At 34.8% G+C, this 27,458-nt stretch overlaps 3 protein-coding genes across 3 annotated transcripts; 1 reads left to right on the top strand and 2 right to left on the bottom strand.

Annotated features, from left to right (window-relative positions):
* The first annotated feature begins 4,839 nt into the window (after positions 1 to 4,839).
* LOC115699253 (LRR receptor-like serine/threonine-protein kinase RPK2) lies at positions 4,840 to 8,969 on the top strand. Its single transcript, XM_030626567.2, has one exon. It carries the CDS (start codon positions 5,128 to 5,130, stop codon positions 8,554 to 8,556), a length of 3,429 nt encoding a protein of 1,142 aa, XP_030482427.2. The 5' UTR covers positions 4,840 to 5,127; the 3' UTR covers positions 8,557 to 8,969.
* Positions 8,970 to 13,963: 4,994 nt separating this feature from the next.
* LOC115699629 (ninja-family protein AFP3) lies at positions 13,964 to 15,836 on the bottom strand. The gene is made up of 2 exons (XM_030627132.2): positions 14,614 to 15,836; positions 13,964 to 14,520 (listed from the first exon to the last, which is right to left on the bottom strand). The coding sequence occupies exons 1-2, from the start codon at positions 15,368 to 15,370 to the stop codon at positions 14,123 to 14,125; spliced, it is 1,155 nt and encodes a 384-aa protein (XP_030482992.2). The 5' UTR covers positions 15,371 to 15,836; the 3' UTR covers positions 13,964 to 14,122.
* Positions 15,837 to 21,854: 6,018 nt separating this feature from the next.
* Positions 21,855 to 23,456, bottom strand: LOC133030639 (uncharacterized). The gene is made up of 4 exons (XM_061103443.1): positions 23,099 to 23,456; positions 22,703 to 23,016; positions 21,976 to 22,612; positions 21,855 to 21,892 (listed from the first exon to the last, which is right to left on the bottom strand). Exons 1-4 carry the CDS (start codon positions 23,454 to 23,456, stop codon positions 21,855 to 21,857), a joined length of 1,347 nt encoding a protein of 448 aa, XP_060959426.1.
* Between the last annotated feature and the right edge of the window lie 4,002 nt (positions 23,457 to 27,458).

Raw genomic sequence — 27,458 nt, 5'->3', positions numbered from 1 at the left:
GACACAACTCATGTTCTAGAAATTGAGACCAACCTCTGGAGTCAATTTCATTGTTAGATCATAATCAATGGTCAAAAATAGCATAAGTTTATTTTTCTATATTTTTTTTCCATACTTTATTGTTATTCTAATAGGATCTCATTTCCTATAAAAGGAGAGTTCTTCTAGCTCTTTTTTCACGTCCAAAAAGTACCCATAAGATCATAACATCTCTCTGTAGTTTTCTTCTCTAGAAAATATTAGAGCTTTCAGACTTAGTCGAATTTCTTTTAATACTCGTGAAAAGTAAAAACTCAAAATAGACATAGCTTTATTACCATCGTGACATGGAGAGTGAACTACTATAAATTTTGTGTCTGTCTATTTACTCTACTCAATTCTTATTTCATCTCATCAATGTAGCGAGCGACTGTTGGTCATTTTTCAATATCTAATTTTTAACATACAAAAAAAAGATATAAATCAAGTACAATATAAAAACATATACATCGATTAAAAAATATTCTCTTTGTACATAATAAAAGGAAACAAATATTTCACAAAAAAAAATTTGTGAACACTTTCTCCAAACTGCTAAAAATCTAATTTAAACTCTTTTCCCAACTTAAAAAAAAATATATATATATTTTAAATTACAAAAATAAATTCAAAAATTAGCCCTGCTCTAACTCCTTCGATTTCTCTTTGCTTTCTTTATACAACTCGCATGTGCCCAGCCTCAACGTTACTTCCCTAACTGAAATCGCCATTCCTAAATTTATGAAAGGTGAAACGTTGAAGATCCACAACAAGTAACATAAATGAATAGTCAATCTTTTATTCGAGCTGCTGAGGGTTGGAGCTTGTATGGATACATTACTTCATTGTGACATAAAAAATGCTAAAATTAATACGCAGTGAAATCTATATATATATATATAAACAAAAACTACACATATATACACAAATCACTTATATATACACACAAACTAATATATATACACAAATTCTGGTAAATAGTTGTCATTCTGAGAGTATTTCAACCCTACTAGAGGGACTAGGCAAGGGGACTTTGTCCCCTTATTTGTTCCTTCAGATGGCTGAGGGGCTTTCTGTTGCCATTCGAATTAAAGAGGCCACCCGAGAGTAATTTGGTATTGCTATTTATAGAAATGCCCCAATTATTTCTCATTTGTTGTTTGCTGATGATAACATCTTGTGTTGTCTTGTTAGTGTGAACTCTAGCTCAGCTATTAACAGTATTTTGAGCACCTATAATCGTGCTACTGGTCAGTTTGTGAACTTAATTGGCCAAATCCTTGATCCTGTTCTCTACTAATACTAACCCTGAGGATAAAGAGAATTTTTGTAACCATTTGGGGCTAACTGATGAAGGTTTTATCAGCAAATATTTAGGGGTTCTCCAATGGATTGGTAGGGTTAATAACTTAATTTTCCACTACATGGTTCAAAGTGTCTCTTCTAAGATGAATGTGTGGAATGCTAAGTTTTTTTTCCATAGTTGGCAAAGATACTCTTATCAAAACTGTGATCTAAGTTATTCCTTCATATGTCATGTCTTGCTTCAAACTACCCATTAGCACTTGTAAGCAACTTCAAAGACTTATTGCTAACTTTTGGTAGGGGTCTTTTAATAACAATACGAAAATTCACTAAAAGAAAGTGGCCTAGCTTATGTGCTTTGAAATTTTATGGGGGGTTGGGGTTCAAATCTATCTTATGCTACAATCAAACTCTTCTTGCTAAGTAAGGATGGAGAGTTTAGACTAATCCTACATCCCTTCTTTATCAGTTGTTAAAAGCTAGGTATTTCAAGTATAATGATTTTCTTATTGCTCCTAAGGGGCACTGCCCTTTTATAACTTGGAGAAGCATTCTTTGGAGAAGAGAACTTCTTTTGAAAGGCCTTTTTTAGAGAGTAAAAAATGGAAAATCCATCTACTTGGTTGACTCCTATTGGATTCCAAGTTTGAACTCTCTTTCTTTGCCTTACGATTCTCTTATCATTAATAATATTGTTTCCTTTCTTATTGATGAGGAAGGAAGTTGGAACCGTAGTAAATTTAAACATTACCTTCCGTCCTATCAAGTAGATGTTGTACTCTCGATCCCCATTGATCTTTTGAGGAAGGACTGCCTCAATTGGGGGCATCACCCCTCTGGTAATTTTACTGTCAACTCAGCTTATCACCTTGCTAACTCTGTCTCTATTTCAGGTTCCCCTTCCTCATATGTGCATGGCTGTTTAAAGTCTTGGTGGAAGTCAGTTTGGACCAAAAAAATTCCTCCTAAGATAAAGCACTTCATTTGGAAGGCTTTTAATCATGTCTTGTCGTGTGCTCTCCATCTATTAAGGAGGGATGTTCTTCACAACCCTAATTGTTCCTTCTGTAGAAGTAAAGAGGAGATTGTGTCTCATGCCCTATTAGGATGTTTTAGAGCTAAATCTCTGTGTTAGGAAACTTCCTTTTACCAATTTTACACTGCAAATAAATACTGTGACATTAAAAAATACCTTCTCTGAGGCTTTTAGTCTTTTAGTGGAGATGAATTTAGTCTGTTTCTTGATTTTAATTAGATGATATGGTCTCAAAAAAATGCTTCCCTTTTTAGCAAGAAAACTAACCCTTGAGCAGATGTAGAAGATCTTGTTAAAACATTTTTACATGAATACAATAATGCTCAATCTCTTCAATCATATAGCACATAGGGACTAAAACTATGTCAACCAAGAGAAACACTTCAACTAGAAGTCCTCCAACTTCCCCTCAACTTCATCCTGGTGCCTTTAAATTGAATGTCAATGCTGCTCTTGATGTTCGCTGCCACTGTACAGGTCTTAGTGTTGTTGTCAGCAATTGGGAAGGCCACATTATAGAAGGTTTATCTGCTCCTAAGGCTGGAAGCTCCTCTCATATATTTGTTGAAGCACAAGCTCTCCTTCATACGATTCAATGGTGTTCAACTATTAGATTTTCTCTCTATATGAGACAGATTGTCTTCAACTAGTACTTAAGATCAAGCATAAATGGAAGAATCGTTTCGTTGTCTCTGGTCTCATTACAAAGATTATTAACTCTTTATCAACTTTTCCTAATGTATTTGTATACCATGTTTCTAAAAAGACAATAGTCCAACCATAATTTAGTTAGAGATGCGTTAGGACTAAATAAAAAGTTGGTTTGGCAAGCTTAGCTTTCCTTTCTCTAATTGTAATAGTAACATTTGTATTTCTCTTTCAGTTTTTTATAGTTACAATTACTTTTTTTGAAAAATTAGTATATATACACATCTACATAGAAACTAAAATATGTATATACATATAGCAATAATTAATATATATATTTATACACATTAGAAAGATTATTATATATATACACATTATGCATTAAACATTATAAAATCCCTAAAAACAATATATACATATTCTTAAAATTTCTAAAAATAATTTTAAAATGCAAAATAAGAAAATTAAATTACTTACCAGTGTGGTGTTATTCCGATGGTGGTAGTTTTTTTTGACAATATAAAATAAAAAATTTTAATATATAAAATTTATATATAACATAAATATATATAATATATATGATACCGATGGGCTAAGAAAGGAGTCGAGAGAGCGGACGGAAGCAGAAGGTTCAAGGCTGAGCGGAAAATAGGAAAGGAGAGAAGAAGAGGAAGAAATGAGAGAAAAGGAGAAGAAGGAGAGAAAGAGAAAAAAAGGAAAATGGCGACTAAGCAGTTCTGGAAGTATATATAAGATTATTAGCAGTAGGATTCGCTGCTAATAAAAATCAAATGGAAAATGGATTGAGTGGAAATTTTTTTGCGTAATTATTAGCCATGGGTAATAGTGACGGAGCCTAATAGTTTTTTTTTTTAAAAAAAAAAAAATCATAAAATATTAATTTTCGCTACTTATACCCCTACTATTAGCGGTGATTTTTTTTTTTTTTTTTCTGTTGCTAATAATTTCGTGACTCTTGATCAAATTTGTTGTAATGATGGTGAAACAACAACTTGTTTTTTGGCTCTAAAAACAATAGTTAAAGAAGAAAATGTTTTTGTAATTGTTGAGAGTAACTCCTAAAATACTATTAAAGTTCTAAATGGCTTAATTAATAGATGAATTTTTTTTAACTTTTGTACTCATTCTAATAGGATTTCTGACATGTTTTTGGAATGAAAATTCTTAAGTATTAATAAATCTTGTAATTTTATTGTACAAATGGGCATGCTCACAATTTTTATAGTGTGTTAGAGTTATCTTTTTTAGAATTAAGCGTTTATATATTACAATGCATAACTTGACACTCGAACTCAAGATCTCCAACACACGCACCCTCTTATGACCATTTGAGCTAGCCTCAAGTGGTTTAGTGTGTTAGAGTTATCAAGTATTCTAAAAAATATTTTATGTAATGAGTACTTTTATTTATCGATCATGTTATATAAGTATGAGTCGGACATCCAATTACCTCGATTTGAATTATTTAGAAAATACCTTATATTTATATATATTATATTATATAAAAAAGATGGATCTAAAAATTTAAATAAAAATTCATGGATTTCTATTCCTCTCCCATCCTTATCTTCCATTACCAAAGAGAGTGTCAAAGAAGAAGAAGAGAAGATTGTTAAAAAAAAAACGAAAAAAAAGCTACCGTTAAATTGACGGGTTGATGCATTTATTGACCAGCAGTGGGGCCCACTCTAAACTGTGGCCCATAGTATGTTCAGTGGGCCCAATTATGCACCTCAGTAAACGACAAGATTTTAATATTTATTTATTTTTTTGACGTAACTTTTAATATTTATTTATTTATTATTTAAAGTAAAAGAAATGAAAGCTCAAAAATTTAAAAAAGAAAAAAAGAAGAGGAAGAAGAAGAATGAAGAGGAAAAAAGAGAGAGAAAAACGCGTTTTGGTCTCGAAAGAACACAGTGGAGTCCTCTCTCTCTACCCTTCACTTTCAGGACCAAAATTAGGGTTAGGGTTTTTGAAAAACCTTTTTAACTTTTTTTTTTTTCTTTCTTTCTTTGTTCCTCTGCAACTCAAACAGAGAAGGGTGGGGTTTGTTGATTCATTGGGTTTTGAAGACCCTTTAAAGGGTTTCTCAGGGTATGGGTTGTTCTTCTTATTCATTCTCATCCTCCTTTTCTTCACTGATCAGACTAGCTTCTCTTCCAGTGCCCTTACTGAAGCTCCTTTTGCTTTTGTGGGTCTTCTCCAATGGCGTCGTCGTCGTCTTTGCCGCCGCCGGTTCTGACAAACTGGTTCTGCTCCAGCTCAAGAATTCAGTTTCTGACACGGCAGGACTGCTCTCGAACTGGAATTCCATCGGTTCGGACCATTGTTTGTGGTTCGGAGTTTCGTGTGACTCTAATTCTCGCGTGGTTTCTCTCAACATTACTGGGACTGGCAGTGGCACCGGAGGTAATTCGCAACCTTCTTCATGTTTTGATTTTGCTAAGTTTCCTCTGTATGGGTTTGGCATCAGACGGGATTGTTTAGGTAGTAGAGGAAAATTGGTTGGGAAGTTGAGCCCTGTGATTGGGAAGCTCACTGAGCTTAGGATTCTATCACTACCTTTTAATGATCTTAACGGCGAAATTCCTGGTGCGATTTGGGGTATGGATAAGCTGGAGGTTCTTGATCTAGAGGGAAATTCAATAAATGGGAAGCTGCCAATTCAATTCAATAAGAATTTAAGGGTTCTTAATCTCGGTTTCAACAGGATTGAGGGGGACATTCCGAGCTCACTGTCGAATTGTAAGAGTTTAGAGATATTGAATTTATCAGGGAATCGTGTGAATGGGACCATACCGGCGTTTGTTGGAAGGCTGAGGGGGGTTTACTTGTCGTATAATCGGCTTAGTGGTCGTATTCCGAGTGAGATTGGGGAGAATTGTGGGAAGCTTGAGCATCTGGATTTGTCCGGTAATTTCTTGATTGATGGTATTCCTTCCACTTTGGGCAATTGTGGGGAGCTGCGAACTCTCTTGCTGTATACTAATATGCTGCTAGAGAGTATTCCTGCTGAACTTGGTCGGCTTCGGAAGCTTCAAGTATTGGATGTTTCAAGAAATAGCCTCAGTGGTGCAATACCACATCAGCTCGAAAATTGTATGGAATTATCAGTCCTTGTGCTATCTAATCGGTTTAATCCGCTTTCAAAGATAAACTATACGGAAGATAACTCATCATTGGAGCAAATGTACGACGACTTCAATTACTTTCAAGGTGCAATCCCGGAGGGAATTACCGCCCTTCCTAAGCTGAGGATAATTTGGGCACCGAGGGCAACTTTGGAAGGTGGCTTTCCAAGCAACTGGGGTTCTTGTGCCAATTTGGAAATGATCAATTTAGCTCAGAATTTTTTCACGGGGGAAATTCCTGCTGTACTTGGTCACTGCAAGAAGTTGCACTATCTTGACATAAGCTCTAACAAGCTTACAGGCAAGTTTATTGGCAGTCTCCTAGTTCCTTGTATGACTCTGTTTGATATCAGCGGGAATATGTTGTCTGGCTCTATTCCTGCGTTTCATAGCAGCAGTTGCACTCCCATTCCTACGTTGAATGAATTATTCTTTAATCTTGACAATCCATCGTCACCTTATCAAGCTTTGTTTTCATCTAAAGCTCAAGATGGGAACATCTTGCAATTGTATAAAGAAGATGGCAGGCATGTAATAATTCACAACTTTGGGCAAAATAATTTTACTGGCATTTTGCCTTCCATGCCAATTGCACCTGAAAGATTAGGGAAGCAAATTGTTTACGCATTTCTTGCTGGAGAAAACAAGTTCACTGGAGCATTTCCAGGTAGTTTGTTTTACAAGTGTGAAGGGTTAGATGCTCTATTTGTTAACATCAGCTACAACAGATTATCTGGTCCAATTCCTGCTGAAATTGGAAAAATGTGTAGATCTCTTCAGTTCCTGGATGCATCTGGAAATCAGATAGCTGGGCCTATTCCCCTTAGTATTGGCGACTTGTCTTCTCTTCTTGCCCTTAACTTGAGTTGGAACTTGTTGCAAGATGAGATTCCGGTGAGTCTTGACCAGCTAAAGGTTATGAAGTATCTCTCTCTGGCTGGTAATAATCTGTCTGGCTCAATTCCTTCGGGTTTCGGCCAATTACAGTCTTTGGAAGTGCTGGATCTTTCTTCAAATTCCCTCACAGGTGAGATTCCAAGAGATCTTGTCAACCTGAAAGGCCTCAGTGTTCTTCTGCTGGACAAAAATAGACTTTCGGGCCAGATTCCTTCTGGATTGGCAAATGTGACGACTCTCTCTGTCTTTAATGTGTCATTCAATAACTTGTCTGGGTCACTGCCATCTAATAGTAACTTGATGAAATGTAATAGTGCTATTGGAAACCCATTTATACGGTCATGTCGCATGTACACTCTGACAGAATCATCTTCAAATGCTCAGGGAAGAGGTGGCGATTCAGAACCATATGCTGCTTCACCTTCTGGAGTTCCAACCCATAGCAGTGCAAATGGTGGTCTTAATTCAATTGAGATTGCATCCGTAGCATCTGCATCAGCCATAGTCTCAGTGCTTATATCTCTAATTATATTATTCATATATACCCGCAAGTGGAATTCTAAGTCTAAAGTTCGAGGGTCTACCAGGAAGGAAGTAACAGTTTTCACAGACTTTAATGTTCCATTGACCTTCGAAGCTGTGGTGCGGGCTACTGGGAATTTTAATGCAAGTAACTGCATTGGGAATGGAGGTTTTGGTGCAACCTACAAAGCAGAGATCGCACCTGGAGTTTTGGTGGCAATAAAACGGCTTGCAGTTGGAAGGTTCCAAGGATTTCAGCAGTTCCATGCTGAAATCAAAACCCTTGGAAGACTCCGCCATCCAAATCTTGTCACCCTAATCGGTTACCACGCCAGCGAAACTGAGATGTTTCTCATCTATAACTACTTACCTGGTGGCAATTTGGAAAAGTTCATCCAGGAAAGGTCCACAAGGGCGGTTGAGTGGAGAATACTTTACAAGATTGCTCTGGACATAGCTCGAGCTCTTGCCTACCTACATGATCAATGTGTGCCTCGAGTCCTGCATCGTGATGTCAAGCCAAGCAATATCTTGCTCGACGATGAGTTCAATGCGTATCTATCTGACTTTGGTTTGGCCAGACTTCTGGGCACCTCTGAAACCCATGCTACCACTGGTGTGGCTGGAACTTTTGGATATGTGGCTCCAGAATATGCAATGACATGCCGTGTTTCAGATAAGGCCGATGTGTATAGTTATGGTGTGGTTCTTCTAGAGTTGCTTTCAGACAAAAAAGCTCTGGACCCTTCATTTTCTTCATTTGGCAATGGCTTCAATATTGTACAGTGGGCTTGCATGCTCCTTCGGCAGGGCCGGGCCAAGGAGTTCTTTACTGCAGGGTTATGGGATACAGGTCCACATGATGATTTGGTTGAAGTTTTACATTTGGCGGTTGTATGTACGGTTGACTCTCTCTCTACCAGGCCTACAACGAGGCAAGTTGTGCGGCGTTTAAAGCAACTTCAACCCCCATAATGTTAGGTAGGTTAGCCAGTCGGCTGGTAATTGACTTAGTAACTTTTAGAAGACTAGAAGATTAAGAGCCCCAATGTAATTTGTGCTTTTTGCCCATTAGGTATAGTTCTGAATTGTGTAGTTAATTCCCACTTGTACATTGTAATATAGGCTTCTTTCCCACATTTTTTTTTTGGATGCTGTCCCTTGATTAGGGTCTCTGCCTTTTAAATCTGCAGAAGAGTGCAGATATTTGTTTCCTCAGATATTTGTTTCCTCGTCTTATACGTGTATATCAGTTTTATTTGTTGTGAAATAAAACCGTAGAGTAGACATATTTTCTTGAAGAGCATAGTTCGAAGTTCATGATCGGATTATGTCTCTTTTGTGATGCTTGATTTCAGGAATGAATATTAGAAAGATTTTGTGCTCTATTCTCTTAACTGTCTGTCATATTAAATGCTTCTTCTATTTCTCAAAACCAGAAGATTCCAATAAATACGTGTAAGCTCGGTTGATTTTCATTTCTCTATGCTTTCTTTTTAGTACAGTTAAAAGACAGTTGTTTACTTGTTTATCTTAAATTAGTCCAAGAACTTGGCTTAATCTATATTTCAAAATAGGCTAATGAGAATGTTTATCCCTTTAATTTTGCATGTATTTTCTTGAATTTTTCAAGTTGTTAAAAATCCATTTCAAACTATTGAATTTGTTAGATTTAAGGACTTGTGTCTAATTTTATTTAATTTTACTAATGTGACGATTGTCTATATTCTAAACTATGTTCCCGAATTTTAATATATACTAAATTATTTTTCTTAAACTTTCACATGTTCAAAGTTGTATCTTTATATTTTTATTTGCATTAGACATTTTTTAGTAAAATTAAACAAAAGTTTTCAAATCTAACAATTTCAATAGTTTAGACAGAATTTTTAACAACATAAAAAGTTCAGAGGATATGATTTAGTATATGTAAAAATTTAAGAGGTAAAAGTCGAAATAAACTTTCAAAATATAATCATGTTTAACCGCAGCATGAAGATATATTTTTATGTGTAATAATTTTTTTATTGCTTGATGATTTCAATAATATATAAATATTTTTATTTTTATATTTTTTTTTGGTGATAAATTTAATTACATCAAAATAAGCGTTTATATTACGCGAGGTAACTACCAAGTCAAAACCGTTTGTGTAGTTAAACAGTCAAAGTGGACGTTTGTACTGTTTCACAGGGTGTTTTATTTGTTTCTAGAGGTGCCATTGAAGAGGCAATAACTAATTGGCTCTCTTTATAAACATTAAGCACAAAAAATCTGTGGTTTCAAAGGTGAGCGATATGTTTTGTTAGAACTCTTATTTGTTGTTTCTAGCATGGATTGGAAGGTTTATAAACAATCATTGATATACTCACCACTTTTCAAAAATTGGTAGGTGTTTCCAGGATTAAATTTAAAGAACCATGGCTCCTCGACCCTGCACCCAAAATTGACTTAATCATCTACTGTAAAAGCATAATAAACAGAAAAAATATGGTAAGCAAAACAATTGTAGAATCTGTTCGTGGCCGAGGTTGTAGACTTCTCTTAATTATTGCAGTCTGCTACTAATAGTGAGTTCTTCAATTTTGTTTGACAATCTGTAATCAGATATTTATTTGTCTAATTTGGATTTTTATTCCTTGAATTTTAAATCATGCCCCCTAATTTTTAAAGTCGTTAAAAATGTTTTTTGAACTATTGAGATTGTTGAATTTAATTTTAGTAAAAAAAATCTAACATGGATAAAAGTTCAAGGGGCGATTTAATAAATGTCAAAATTTGAGGGATATTATTTAGTAGATATCAAAGTTTGGAGAGCATGGTTTAGTACATAAATAATCACTGAAATAGTAAAATTAAATGAAATTAGACAAAATCCTTACATCTAACAATTTCAATAGTTTAAGAGAATTTTTAACGGTCTAAAAAGTTCAAAGGGCATAATTTAGTACATGTCAAAGTTCACGGGTAAAATTCTTTATTAGCCTATTTATTTTGATGAAGCTAGATGGAATTTTGCAACAACAATCACAGAGGCCATAACAGCGAAGAGGCTATTCAGGTTCAGTGTGACATGGTGGCTATAAAACCATTGTAGACTGTTGTAAAATTTGATTGTTGATGATTGAAAGGAGTTTTGCAGTGTCAAAAGATATACACAGTAAGTTCCCAATCTTCATTCGTTGAGTAATGGAGATAAAAAATAAGTACCATGGTTCTATGCTAAGGTGTGATGATTAATACACCTTTCTACTTGAATCAGGGCACTCATGCACTTATGATGATAACTTCGTGTTGAACATTGCTTCTGGCTCGTACATGTGGCCCAAATGTGAAGTTTTTTCTTTTTCAAGAATCAATCCTCCACTCTTTTCATGATTAGTATATATTTCAACTCTCCGTCCATATATGCAATCTAAAATTTGTTACCATAGAAAATATTATTCATTTTTATAATTTACTGTATTGTAATCAATGCTAGCTTTTGAGCTTCTCTTAGTCAGATATCTATACTCAGTGGTGGCAGACCAGGATTTTAATCGAAGGAAAAAAAAAATGACAATTTCATAGATAAACCGGATATAGTTCATTACTTGTAAATACTGCTCATTAAGCAGAATCAACATAGGCTAACCAAGCCATTTATATTAAAAAAGATAAAAATCTTAACACTTTCAATTAAATGACCTATAAGTTGCCAGCAATAAAGTATCAAAACACTGTGAAGGAAACTAGACTTCCACCCCGAATGAGTGTGCGTCAAATTACATCTATTAATGACAATCAACCAAAAATATTTCAATAAAAATTGGGTGAAAACACATCTATTTATGACCAGTAGCCTTTGTCTCTTAGCCTATGGCAGTGAACCCATGAATGATTCTCAACTTATCAATCAATTGTAGGGGCCCATTACACCTGAGCTTTCTTTCAGTATTAATAAGGTCTATTGGTTCATGCATAATTCCCTGCTCACTCACTGGTTAGTTGTGAAATGAATTTTTGAGATACCTCAGTGGCACAATCTCTCATGATATACATCTGAAAAGGCCTACTAATCTCGAAATTGTTGTCTTCTGTGATGTAGATTGGGCCACAGATCCTGATGACCGCCGATCTACATCTGGCTTCACCATCTTTCTTGGTGATAATCTTGTGGCTTGGCAGTGCAAAAAAGCAACGCACAATCTCTCGTTCAAGTAGTAAAGCTGCATATCGAAGTTTGGCAAGTACTGTAACTGAACTCACATGAATTCACTCTCTCTTTACAGAACTTCGTATACAGCTTCCAAAGCCACCTGCTGTTTGATGTGATAATCTTAGCACTATCCTCCTCACAGCTAATCCAGTTCTTCGTATACTTAATGAGAGAAAAAGTTCTCCAACAAATTGTCCATATCAAGCATGTTCTAGCTATTGATCAACTCACTGATGGTCTTACAAAGGTAATCTCCTGTCAAAGATTTTCCCTGTTTCGATCCAAACTTACAATTCAAGATCTTACTGCTGCCACAGATGACTCGAATTGTAACCTTAAGGGATCGTGTTAAGGGTATATTGTTAGTTAGTAACAGTTAGTTTGTTAGGTTCGTTATTCACTATTTTGTAACAAACTCTCTTCTAACTAACTCTAGCTAGCCTTGTAATCTGTAGCTATAAATACCATGTAAGATTACTCTTAGGGTCGGCCTTGAGTTAAAATGGGCCATAAATAAAAAAAAAAATGGACCCTAATTATAAAGATAAATAGTATTTTTAAAAATTATTAAAAATAATATATATTTTTATATATATATTTTTTAAAATGTATCTTTTTTATTTGGGCTCCTAAATTGAGTGGGTCCTAGGCGCGGGCCTAGCCCACCTTAACTTAGGGTCGGCCCTAATTACCCTTAATTAATAAGATTGCTCTTTGTTTCACCAATCGTCCTATACTTCCTTTCTGTCTTTCTTCTTCTTTAATCTGCTATTTTTTCTTGCTCTATTTTTCTTTTACTATTGTGTTCGAACATGGCCAATATATTCAACAATAAATAACATTTGTCATCAATTTAAAGAAGAAGCGCAAAAAAAAAAAAAAAAAAAAAGTGAGATAGATAGAGAATGTGCTTAGCATTTCTCTTGTTTAGTTTAGCTTATATTTTAAGGAAGATTGTTATTAGACACTAATAGTATATAGTACTATTTAAAAATATTGTCTTATAATTAATTAACGATATTACATAATAAAGTTATAATATTAAATTATAAAAAAAAAATACACAATAGACTAAATATTAAAAAAATTACAAAAATATGTCAACACGAAAAAAAGATTTATGTTTTACGTTTTAAATTTTTTTATTTACTAAAAAATACATCTTAAATAAAAATAATAAATTATTTTTTGACTGTTATTATAATTAATTTATAGTTAATTTATAGTTGTTATGAAGTTATTTTTTTAATTGTTTTAAATTTTTTTATAGTTATTCTGATGTTAATTTCTTGTTTTTTTGAGCTGTGTTTTTACTTTTTAATAAACAAAATGTATTTTGTAATTTCAAAAGCATATTTTTGTAAATATAAGTATTAGATCGTAAAATTATGAATAAGATATATATAAAAAATATTTTTGAAAATTCTCTTAAATGAGGATTATTTTACAAATACATAAAAACAACCAAAAAATTACAAAAATATGATTTTACGAAATTTTACATTTTTATGATTTTATCTGATCTTTTTATGTTGTACTCTTATTAATTTGTTGTTAATTTTTTGTTATCTGTACATTATTTTTTGTTTCTATAAAAAATCATAAAAATATAAAAAAAAATTAAAACGTAAGAATATAATTTTTTTACAAAAAAATAATGCCTATGTAATTATCCCTAATTAGTTTGTAATATTCTTGACTTAATATTTAATTACATTTGCAATATAACACCTATGAGAGAATGTGTTTTAGCATTTCTCTTGGAAGATAGAACAGGGAATTTGAGCCTTGATTATTTGTCGTTGTGGGACCTGTCTTAAGTTTGACGTTATATAAATAACTAGTCTTAACCCCTTAAATAAATAACTAGTCTTAACCCTTGCCAAAAAATATCTTAACCCCATTTTCAAAATAAATAAATAATAATGAAAAAGAATTAGTGTGAACCCTGTTTCTTTAACGACCACAACAGCTGCATTTATTCTTCTGAAGCCACAGATCAAAGGGTCTTTAAATTATAATATAGCATGTTATATAAAGTGTCTTCATGGGGTAGAGAAAAAAAATTAAAGAGATTAATAATCCTGTCTATTGGTGATATCAAAGAGACAAAGAAGCAATTAATCTCAGATTTGGTAGCTAACTTTCCTTCTCCAACAAAATTTATCACACAAACAGATTTGGTTTTGCATCTGAGAAAACAATGTGGCTTTTCATTTCATTTTATGTTTTACAAATTTAAGTTTGAATATTCAATGCTTGCTTGCTCAGTTCATCCATAAAAAAAAAAAATTAATAATAATAATGATAATTAGTGTTTAAATTGAACAATGAAAACTTGTGCTACAAAAAGGAAGTAGGATTAACAACTATATGCTTTAGAGGTTGATCAGTATCACCACCACCACCAGCATGTTTAACAAACTCAGCTGGTGACAAAAAGCTCCCATGGCAAACACACACAATTCTCACTTCTTCACCTTTGCTATATCTATATAGAAACCCCTCTATTCTTTTCCCATTGGGTCCAACTCCTGTTGTAGACACACAAGGCATATCCTCCATTACATTCCTCCCCATTTCTTTACCTCCATTATTATTACTGGTTTGACTACTTGGCTTTGGCCGAGGGATTGCCGCTGCAGCCGCTACCGGAGGTGGTTTCTGCTCCTTCTCCGGGAGGGGCTGCACAGCAGTAGCAGCAGCAGAGCTCACAACTTCTGGGCATTTGTTCTTTCCTCCTGTGGTATATAACTTGTTGTTAATTTATTGAAAACATTTATGAACTAAATCAAAATTAAAGTTTGTTCATTGTTATTTGAAGATTGGATTACCTTGACCAGAGAGACTAGTTGATTCACTAATCCCTGAAGAGCCACTCCCGTGAGAACCACCTGACCCTTGAAATGATGGTTGAACTGGAAGCTTAGGCCCATCCAAGTCTCCATTGACAACAACGCCATTGATGTTATCACCACTAGTTTTGCCTCTACCAACCCAAGCTGGAATCGCCATGGAGGATGATAACTCATCCTCATTCTTCAAGCTCTGTTCTTGGTTTTGAGTTACCCTATTTACGCCTTTCCTATCTTCCTCACTGCCATTCTCCTCCGTCGTTGGTCGGCTCCGATCTCTCGTTGCCTTATAAATTCTCTGCTTTTCGGAACGCTTTCTTTTTGCTTCCATCCTCCTCAACATCTGCAACTCCTTCCTCTTACGCCACTCTTCTTCTGTCTCCATCGGAAGAGAGCAAGTCCTCATAAGCGGGGCCGGACAACCCGCCGGCGGCGTCACTTGCCGGTGCGTGCCGTCTACTCCGGCAGGCTTTGGTGTGAAATCCGATATAGAAGAGGAGCGTTTGAGTGAGAGCTTGTTTATGGCTTTTGGGTCAACCCCAAATCGACCGTTTAATGAAAGCCCAAGGCTTAGCTCAATCTCGTCTGAATCCTTATTTGGGTCTTGGGATTCTTCCGAAAAATGATTCTTTGAAACGAGTCTCTGTAATAGATCTGTAGAAAAATTGCTCATTGGAATGGAAACGTACTGTTGTTGCTGACTTGCTATGTTTTGACCCTCTTCTATTTGCGCCATTGAAAAGACACTGGAGAACTAAATTCAAAGAAACCCGGATATGAGTTTTTCACGAGGAAGTGTAGTTGGAACAACTTTTCCCGGGAAAATGAAAAGGGAAAAAAATACAAGTCTCGGGAATCAGATTATTCAGAACCCAAGAACAACAGGGCGAAAACAGGAACTCGTTTGTCCCAAATCGTTCATTGAAAACCAATCTAATTAGCATCTTTTTTACGCCAAAGGTAAAGTAAAAAAAAAAAAAAACAAAAAAATCCTACATTTTCACGCACTTTCTCGGCAGAAACTTTCCCAGAAAAATAAAAACGACAAAGGAAAAAGGAAAGAAACGAAACTGAACGAATGAGAGAAAGAAAAAGAAAAAGTCCTAACGAGAGAAGAAAAAGCTATGAAAATCTTCGTCTTCGTCGTAGTTAGCTTTTTGGCCCTTTCACCTTAGAAAACAGTGAAATTACCAAACTAACCCTAATCGTTCAAAAACCGGAACGTGTATAAATAGAACACGTGGATGTCATATGAAGAGTCCGTACGGCCACGCGTCTAAAAGCTAAAACGGATCTCGAGAAAACCACCAAACAAGTGTCCTCATCGGTTTGGATTTATGCGAGACACGAAAGCCAGTCAGTCATGAGATTAGGTTTCAAAAGCACACGTGTCACTAAACTAACGTGTATCATTAAAATTATGACACGTGTCCCAACCTCGAAAAGCGGCGACTCTCTCATACATATCGGAGAGCTGGATTCCAGAACTAACGCGGAGATGGTACGAGGAGACGACACGTGGTGAAGGCCTTGGGATTTGTGTAATTTTGTTTTTTATTTTTTAAATAATATTTAAAATTAATGGCGTTTTGCCACTTGCGACATGGAATATTGTCCAAAAGATTTGGGAGTACAAATTTTAAAGGGGAAATTTGAATTTGTATGCTTGCATTTAATTAAAATTTGTCCTCAAAACTCATAATACCCCATATTTTAAATATATGACCATTTTTTCTATTATACCCAAAATACCCTCTCTTTTTTCCTTCACCCCCTATCACTTCTTCTCTCTTTCCCTCTCTCTTCTTTTCTCTAACCTGCCCGAAGCTACACAAAGGGAGTCAATTTTTGCTCCTCTATTCTCATCCTCACTACACTAGCACCACACTGCAGAAGGCTCACCACAAGCTCACCACATAATTTCTCTCATTTTTGGACGAGCATACACTAACTTATGGGTAATTTTTTTTTTTTGTTTGAACAATCTTGTTTGTTGTTGTTATATTTAGTTTAGAATGTTATTTTGATGCTTGATCTGTAGATTATTCTTTGTTATTTGGTTTTTTCGATAAAGTTTCTTTTGTGAAATCTGGATTTGTTACGGTTTTCGCATTTTTTCGTCGGGCCGTCTTTGGCCGATGGGGGTCCGATGGGCTGAAAAATTTGATGGCAGGGAAGACGGCCCGATGGGTCCGATGGTCGGACCATGTAGGTCCGATGGTCTGACCCGTTCTGTATTTCTTTAATTTTTTTTTGATTTTTTTGGACCTGGGTCCGATGCTCTTTATGTGGGCCCGATGGGTCCGATGGTCGGACCATGTGGGTCCGATGGTCCGACCCTTTTGGTATTTTTTTTATTTTTTTATTTTTTTTGGACACAGGTCCGATGCTCTTTTTGTGGGCCCGATGGGTCCGATGGTCGGACCATGTGGGTCCGATGGTCCGACCCTATTGGTTTTTTTTTATTTTTTTTGTATTTTTTGGACCTGAGTCCGATGCTTGCTATGTGGGTCCGATGGGTCCGATGGTCGGACCATGTGGGTCCGATGGTCCGACCCTTTTGGTTTTTTTTTTTATTTTTTTTATGGGAAATTTGATTTTTTAATTTTTTTTTGACCACAGAGCCGATGTTTCTCCATATGGGTCCGACATCGGACCGAGTGGTTTTTGGATTTTTTTTTGAATTTTTTTATTTTTTTAAAGGATGGTGCGATGCACCTCCATGGTCCGATGGTCGGACCAATCGGACCTGCTTGCAAGTTTTTTTTCTTTTTTTTATTTAATTAATTATGATTATTTATTGTTTATTATTGTATGCTTAATTTATTTTGTAGTGATTTATTAATATTTGTGTTATTAATTTTTCTTTTATTAATAATTATTATTTTATTATCAATTAATAATTATTTTTTATTATTAATTATTATTTTAAATAATAATTGTTTTATATTATGAATTATTATTAATTATTGTTTTATTAATTATTGTTATATTTTTTATGGTTTTAGTAATAATTATTAATTATATTTTATTATTATTTTTTTAAATTTTTTATTATTAATTATTGTTTTATTATGAATTATTAATTATAGTTTTATTTTGCATTTTTTTATTAATAATTATTTTATTATTATTTATTAATTATTAATTATTATTTTATTATCAATTAATTATTATTGTTTTGTTATTAATGATTAATTAAGATTTTTTTCGGTGAGATTTTTGTTGTAAATTATAACTGTGTTTTTTTAAATGTTTGTGACAGATTCAACTGTTAATGCGTGTGTTATGTATAATGGTGTTTGGGAGCTTGATGGTAGAGATTGGATTTATAAAGGGAGTGCCGCTTTGACAATTGACATTGATCCGAGCCTAAGCTACTCAAGTTTGGTTGATGTTTTGTACGAAGAACTGGATGTTGACAAAGCGGAGTATGACTTGAAATTGGAAGTAAATTACAAGTACAGGAAAGGCTATGAGTATCCTGCTGAAGTTATTCGAAATGATAAGCGTGCAAGGTACTTTTTATCTACACTTGCGAAGAAGCCTGATGAATTTATTCCTTTGTTTGTGACTTTGTTAAAGAAGAATGTTTGGGTTGATCCTAGTCCCACACCAAGTTCTGTTAAGGATAATCGTAGCGAGGTTGGGAGTTTTGTTCCAGAAACAAATCCAGAGGTGTTGGTTGCGGATGTATTACCTGAATTAAACACTATGATGCCGAGTGCTGATATTGTAGCACAAATGCCCTTCATTGATGGTTTTTGTGATGGTCCAGACACGAATATTATGTTGAGGGCAATGATGGCGTAAGAGACGACGAAGGTACGAGAGGCCCTGTTCTTTGTACCTTTGAACTTGACTCCACTATCGTACCAAATACCACCGAGGCCACCGAGGCCACCGACACATAAAAGAATGCCCCGTAGAGAAAATTGCCAAACACACAGTACTAGTAGTAGTCGTCCGGGCGAAACCGGTCATGCTTGAGGAACTGCGACAAGACAGTCCTAATAATGGTAGAGAGACCAATGATGTTAGTGGTCCTACCTGATGCTCGAGGTACCAATGTGATCGGATGGAGCGATCCATTTTCTTCTTCGACAAGTTACGGTAAATTCAAGGAGAAAATGTATACAAGAGAAGACATCGAGGATCATAGTCATTATATATCTACGGGTGGCACACCAGGCGGGGAGTTACATGTGGGAAAGTTTTTTAGAGACAAAGAGCATTTAAAGATGGTTGTTGGCCTGTATGCAATGAAGAAAGGGTTTGACTACTACGTTAGGAAGTCCGGTACTGATATTTGGTACGTCACATGTAAGGATACAGATTGTGGGTGGAGATTAAGAGCGAAGAAGAACGTACTTTCTAACATGTTTGAGGTGAGTACATTTCATAATGTACATACATGTTCCCTTGATCTTCGAGGAAAAGATAACCGTCAAGCATCACCTGTAATAGTTGCCCATCTAATTAAGGATAAGTTCACAACCGACGGCTCGGATCGGTTGCCCTCGATATAAGAAAAAGTATGCACAAGGATTACGGGATCCAAATGAGTTACGAAAAGGCATGGAGGTGCGAGAGAAGGCAATACACGACTCGGGGTACACCCGAAGATTCGTACTCTTTATTACCTAGTTACTTGCACATGCTACGGTTGCGGAATCCGGGTACCATCACGGATTTTGTGGTAGAAGATGGTCGCTTCAAGTATTGTTTCTTCTCTGCGGGTCCTTCTATTCGGGGGTTTAAGTTTTGTCGACTGTTATATGCGTTGATGGGTCTTTCTTGAAGACTAGGTATGGTGGGCAAATGTTGTGTGCAGTGGCTTTGGATGCAGGGAGTCATATCTTTCCGATAGCTTTTGCTATAGTTGACAGTGAAAACCACAATTCCTGGACCTATTTTATGAGAAAATTGAAAGAAACGATTGGTGATGTTGAGAACTTAGCTTTTGTTTCGGATAGGCATCAAAGTATTGTTCGTGCTTTGGATATCGTGTTCCCTGATGCACACCACGGTGCATGCTACCACCACATTATTATGAACGTGAACCACAAGTTCAAGACTGACGTCTTCACGAATCACATTTACACGTGTGCGTACACGTATTCAAGATCAGAGTTTCACGAGAGAATTTGAGAACATTCGGGCAATGAATCCGGCGGTTGCAAAATATCTTGAGGAAATCGGATTTGAAAAATGGGTTCGGTCGTACTTTCCGGGGTACGTTACAATGTAATGACGAGCAACTGGCCGAGAGCTTCAACAACACAACTAAGGATGCAAGAGGCTTCCCGATCACTTCTTCTTTGTAGCATTCCCGAGGTCCAAAGTCCGAAGTGGTTTGCTTCACGAAAAGAAAAAGCCGACAAGTGGACGAAACCCCTAGCACCGAAATGGAGGAGGACTTGGCATTGCATTTTGAAAAAGGTCGGTTTTGAACGTTGACTCATGCGGGCCTTACACGTTGCGGGTTCACACCGGAAGAACAGATTCTCACGGTGGCGTAGTGGACTTGCGGGGAAAGAGTTGCACTTGCGGCTTGTTCCGGTGCATGAAGTTTCCTTGTCCTCATGCATGTGCCGCATCTCGGGAGCGAAGTATTAGCGTGTACACACTATGCTCGCCATATTACACAACCGAATATTGGAGGAGAACATACGAAGGAACAATTATGCCGGTTGGTGACGAGGATGATTGGGAATTACTCGATGACATAAAGAACATGACGGTTGGAGTGCACTGTTGAGAAGCAACCGGTAGGGCGACCCAAGAAGCAAAAGGTTGGAAGAATTAAGAACAACCGAACTGCTTGTAATGGTGAAAGGATTATAAAATCACGAAAATGTAGCAAGTGCGGTGCCACGGGACACAACAGAAGCACTTGCACCTACCGAGGTTTAACATAAATTTTTAGTTTATTAGTATTGTGATGCACTGGACTATTATGTTATTTATATTTATGGTGTAAAATATTTTTAATTTGTGGCATGAACATGTGTTGTACTGTTACGTATTTCGTATTGCATTATTTCTAAACTTTGTTAAAAATCTGAGCCAAAAACAAGTTCTACTGATAAAATAAAATAATTTTAGTGAAAGTAGTTTGTTCAAATTGAAAAGTGTAAAAGTAAACATTGTTCAACAAATATAAAAAATTAAACATCTAAAGTTCATGCCAAGTTACGGTAGAATAAATCTACTGCCCATCTCTGCCGAAAGAGCGACATATGCTGATCATGTACTCCATCGAATGGTAGATCCAATAACTTATGCTCAATATGCTCTATGACGTACATTCCACAATCGCCGCTGCAATAGTAGGTAAACGCCAAATTTAATAAACCATAGAGAATATTATAAAATTTTTTTGTTAATTAATAAACATACTATAAAAAAAATGCATTTAAATTACCTCGATTTTGTCTGAGGTACAACTTTATTGTCCATCATTTCCTGCCGAAGTGGTCCGACCCGACTTTCGGAGGCTGTCATTTGAGGGACCATCACCATGTAATGAGTGTCACATACACCACACTGGTCCACCAATTTGGCTAGTAAAGGGCACCACACATCCATAAGCGAATTCAGTTCGTCTTTCGTTAGAGATCCAAGACTCGAATCGAAGAGGAATATCTTCCACAACTCAAGATTGACCTCCATAGCGATCCAATGTTCCGGTCTGTTCAAGAACATGGACATGTATATGCACTCCATACCCTTCCAAGAAGGCAAAAATTGGTTTGGATCCCCACGAAGGAGTTCCAAGATGGACTCATCCCAAACAAAACCATCATGGTCAGTATTGCTCTTCCAAGCATCCCACCGACCCCTCAACGATGAGGTAAACCAAGATGGCATCACAGTACACTTACGTGGGTACAACTCCGGGAGAAGTGTTGCCTCCTCCTCATCATATGGAAAGCAGCATCCAAATGCTGCACAGCACATATAAATAAGTCAGCAGTAAATAACAACATTAAAAAAAAAAACAAATAACAACGGTAAAAAGCAGTAAATAACAACATATAATACTTAGTTAATAAACTTACGTCATCAGAAAGCCATAGTTTGTCTGTATTTAGGGTCGAGAACCAAGCCACGCCACACAGACCGGTGAAGACGTCCCTCGGATACTTGTTTCCGATGGTTCCCACTAACCAATTTCGAAAACTATGTAGTAGCTTCTCATCAACGGCCGAAGTGGGTCAACATTCACATTGGTTGTTGATGGCTTCATCTTCTTCTTCATTTCAGTGTACTCGTCAAACCACCTTGGCCTTTTCTTCGTTCTCTTCTCCACCGGTGTTGGAACGGTCTCTAAAACACGAACCTGCGAATCTTGGGTATCTCCAATGGACGTGACCGACATGTTCTGAGGTGTCCGGAGTACATCTTCCTCATCATTAGGTCTGTAATCATTCGGAAGAATGAACTCATCTCCTGGAGACACGGCGTCTGGCTGTGGCTCTGCCTCTGCGCTGGGCCTTCTCTGATCTCCCATAAGAGCCAATAGGGTCTTCAAGTAACCCATTATCTCATTCTGCCCTTTCAAAATATCAGTCTGGCCTTGCTTCAAAGCAAGCTGTTCCTTTTCAACACGCTCCAATCTTGCCAATATGGCAGAAGATATTGGCACCTGAGGCTGTGAGGTGCTGGGAATAGATGCTGACTGCGGCATAGATGCAGAATCGGGCATTGAGGCAGACGGTGGAACAGAACGGGCCCCTGATGGTGGAGAATGTGGTGGTGTATCATCTCTGAAGATTCCAGCTTCCTCCGCTCGCTGTTCTAGCGTGAGTGCAAGCTTTGAAGCTTGGCTGCGCAAACTATCCTGAGTAGGCTGGCCATCATCGCCAATAACCAATTCTTCCATATCCACAAATAGAGGCGCCTCACCTCCAGTGACGTGGCTCAAAAACTCGGCCTCATTACTCCGCGGACATAACACGGAGTACACTGTCAACTGCAAATTATAACAAATTGATTATTAGACTTAAATTAAAATAAAATAAATAAATAAACGTAAGCAAATGCAATGAATTAACAAACTCACTTTTTTTGCAAATAATCTGATGACTTCCTCTTTCCCGAGTGGGGCATCCTTACTCTCCCAGTTCACCATTCGGGGAAAGCGATGCGATCTTCTGATTGCGAATTTCTCAGCAAGCTCGAGGATGGACTCATAAGCCCAATACTGCAATGCTACAGCATATCCATAGGCCGAATACTTTGACTCCTTCTGAGTCGTTCCCTTCACAATCTTCTCATCCATATGCTTTTTCTTTTGTACGAAGTCCTTACTCCAAGTATCTTTCAACAAGTTGAAAGAAATTTTCCCCACGGGTAATTGTAGAAAAAAGGGAGGTCCTCAACCATTCTAATGATAAATGGGGGAACCGAGTTCTTCTCTTCTTTCCCGGTCGAACACCCATCACGAACGACACCAAACCCAACTTGTAACAATCATCCTTCTCGGTGCAACTCTCGAAGACGGCGCGCGTACGACCAATGCTGATAGATGGATCCCCATTAAAATATTCTACTATCAAACGATCTGACGTCGCCCTCTCCGAAACCTCAGCCTCAGTCGGTCCACGTAACAAATTAAGCCCAGTCACCAAGGCAAACTCAGTTCGGCCGAATCGGCATCTCTTCTTTGCAATATAAAAATGCACCTCATCATCTTTATCTGATTTTATCTTATGCATGAAGAGCTGATGGATAAGAGCACCTGAAAACGCTAATGGCTCTCTCTCAAAAAAATTGTTGAAAGGGGATTCCTCCTTCACCCTTTCCAACAACTGCATTTGTACAAACTTGGCTTTTACTTTGGGGTAATAGTAACTACCGCCCCGCCAAGTAACACGACCAGTGTAATGTTCAGACACTGGCAGTAAAAGTCGTGGAACTTTGGAAGACTGAAAAAAAAAATTATATTACACCCTAAACCTATAAATAAACAACAATTAATCATTAATAATAAAACAATAATCAATAAATAATAAAAAATTAATAAGACAATAAAAATTAATAGAAAAAATAATAATTAATAATAAAACAATAATTAATAAATAATACAAATTAATAATTAATAATTAGTAAAAAAATAATAATTAATAATAAACATTAATTAATAATTAATAACTCATAATTAGTAAAAAATTAATAAATAATAAAACAATAAAAAATAATACAATAATTAATCATTAATAATAAAATCATAATCAATAAATAATAAAAAATTAATAAGACAATAAAAATTAATACAAAAAATAATAATTAATAATAAAACAATAATTAATAAATAATACAAATTAATAATTAATAATTAGTAAAAAACTAATAATTAATAATAAACATTAATTAATAATTAATAACTCATAATTAGTAAAAAATTAATAAATAATAAAACAATAAAAAATAATACAATAATTAATCATTAATAATAAAATCATAATTAATAATTAATAAAAAATTAAAAGTAAATCAATAATTAATAATTAATAATAAAACCATAATTAATAATTAATAAAAAATTAAAATTAAACCAATAATTAATAATACAATAATTAATAATTAATAATAAAACCATAATTAATAATTAATAAAAAATTAAAAGTAAACCAATAATTAATAATACAATAATTAATAATTAATACTAAAACCATAATTAACATTTAATAAAAAATTAAAAGTAAACCATAATTAATAATTAAAAAAAAAATCAAAATAATAATAAAAAAGACTATCGGGCCCGCACGAACAAAATTGCTCAATTTAAGGACATCGGGCCCTACAATCGGGCCATATAATCGGCCCATCGGACCGAAGAATAAAAAATTGCCCAGGCCCTACCATCGGGCCACACCATCGGGCCCGACTGTCGGGGCCATCGGGCCCATCGGACCCAAGAACAAAAATTTGCCCAATTTTAAAGGCATCGGGCCCAACTATCGGGCCCATCGGGCCATATAGGATTTTCAGTATTTTGGCCTCTACCATCGGGCCCACCCTATCGGGCCCCATCGGGCCCACCTATCGGGCCCCATCGGGCCCAACATCGGGCCTTCATCTTCTTTGATGAAATTACACTAAATCACACCCTAAAATCACACACAAAATCACAGAACCTAAATCTATCAAGAAAAAGCATTTTCACCCTAAATCAACAATTAAACAAATGAAAAATACCATGAAAAATGAAAAATACCTTGCCCGACATTGTTGTGGTGGATTTCCTCGTGCTCACGGTGGTTCGGTCGAGATGGAGTTCCTTCGTGGATCTCCGTGGTGGTCACAATTGCGTCGAGAGGAAGAGAGAGGCACGGTTTGGGATGGGTTCACCGTGGGTTTGGGTGAGAGGAAGAGAGAGGCACGGTTTGGGATGGGTTCACCGTGGGTTTGGGCGAGAGGAAGAGAGAGGCACGGTTTGGGTTTGGAATTTCAAATGACAGGGGTATTACGGGGATTATGGTATTGTAGTCATATATGGGGAATATAGGGTATTATGGATTTAGGGAAAAAATTTTAAAGTATTTTAAGTATATATTTTCAAATTTCCCTTTTAAAGAGCTAATCGCTCGGGGAGCCAGACAGCTATCAAAAAGGATAGGATGGTAATTTTAAGGACAGATTATAGAAATTGAGAGAGATGGAGACAGACCTTGCTTTATCATATCATATATCTTGTTTGGTTGAGTAGAAAAATTATTAATTTATGTAGTGTCCTATTAGAGATTTGGAAGAGAAGTTATCATGATTGAATATGAATTTCAAGAAAATAATATTTTAATCTAATTTTAGCTGGAGATTATATTTTTTTATATATTGTTTTAGTTAAAATTCATTCATTAGGTTTTAGGGCTATGTTTTTTTTTTTTCTTTCAACACAATAATTGTATATTTTACCACTTGTATTTCGTAAAATTTAGTAATTAAATTTTTTATTTTATTAAATAATGAAATAAAATTTGTATTTTTAAAAAAATTACAAATAAGATTTTAAGCTCAATTTTTGATATTTTTTTTAATGTAACAATGATAAACATGAATAGATGTAGAAAATTTAACTACAGTTTTATCATAACACCTTTCGAATTATTATTAATTTTTATTTTGATTAAAAATTAATTCAAGGTCTAATTTGTACAATTTTAAAAAATACAAATCTATTTATTCATTTAATAAAATAGAGGATCCACTCTATAATTTTTACAAAATATAAAGTTTAAAATAGTATTTGCTATTTACTCCTATTTTTTGTTTATAATATTATTTAAATCATTTCATTTCATTTTTTATGAAGAAAGTAATTATATAAATGAATGATGATTACAAATAATATTATTTGATATTAAAGAAGTTTAATACCATTAAATAAAAGCTCACTTAATTAAATTTGAAGCAATAAAATTGAAAGATCTAACATTTCAAAAAAATAAAATAAAATTGAAAGATCTATTTTTTAACAAAAATTTATTAAATAGACACATAAGATTCAAATTATACTCTTTTATTTTTTACTTTTTATATACAAAATGGTTCAAACAATACTTTCTCTTCAAACAAAATTGATATTTTTAAAAAGGCATTTTTACATCTCTTAAAAAAAGTATTTTTACATTAGGTCTTCATTAAATATATCAGTAAGTCTTACAGATTTATAAATGGCAAGTAAAGTAATAAAAAAACTGCGTTGTGTTGTTATTTACAACCATATCAACCAATTTTCTAGTTTTTAAATGCAGAATCTATGCAGATTGTTCCAAAATTCAATCATATATATTTTTTTTTGGCAACATCATAAACTGAAAACAAGTTTATGCAAATTTAGAGTGCATTAAGTAACAACTATTTAGATAATTTAGAGTGAAATTGATAAAATTACATGTTGTTAATGCCTAATATTTACATATAGATAAAATCTATTGATAAACTAAGTTGAAATTGAGTAAAGTGGAGAAAGAAATATTATTATTGAACATTAATTAATTAATTAGGGAAAAAACGTATATTGAAAATTTCAACTTCAAAAATTATTTTAAAATTAATCGAAGCACATATTCATATTTTTTTTTATATATATATATATATAATTATATAAATAGGTCTAGATTAATAAATACAGGGGCCAATGAATTTGGAGTCCGACTCCAATTTGCTGGTTTATAATATTATTTTTATAACGTTCAAGGATTATAATACACCGTAGTAAAGTAACCATACGTGTGAAATTATATACAATTTCATCTGCAATAATATTTTAAAGGATTTCGAAATTTAAAATTGTACTTTTAAGCAATGTGAAGTGGATCTTGGAAGTTCAGAAGATAATTTAAAAGATTTGAATACTCACTTGGCAAATAAAATAAATCTAATCTGTCTTTTTTTTTTTTTTATATATATATATATATACCCTTTTAGTACGATAACAAGTAATATATATTATTCTCTCAAATCAATATGAAACTTTGTGTATTTAAAATGTTAATGGCGGTGTGTTGATGTTAAACAAAATAATAAAATAGTGATTATATAATGTGAAGGATAATCCCACATCATACCATGTTCATGTATTGTTTAATAGAATAATATCAACTTGGGCATGTGACTGTTAAATTAATACTATATTTATATATAGTGAATCCTACGGGAAAACAAAATGATTATTATTTTGGATGATTATATAATTAATTATTGATTAAATTTCAGTTGTGCTTTTGAGTTGGGACAACTAATTTCCAATGTTGAATGAAGAAATTAAAATAATTACTATTTAAAGAGAAAGTCATCCCATTAGATAATAGCAA

The sequence above is a fragment of the Cannabis sativa genome, chromosome 8 (genome assembly GCF_029168945.1).
Source record: "Cannabis sativa cultivar Pink pepper isolate KNU-18-1 chromosome 8, ASM2916894v1, whole genome shotgun sequence".
In the NCBI taxonomy this organism is placed as follows: domain Eukaryota; kingdom Viridiplantae; phylum Streptophyta; class Magnoliopsida; order Rosales; family Cannabaceae; genus Cannabis; species Cannabis sativa.
This window is presented reverse-complemented; position numbering and strand designations above follow the sequence as displayed.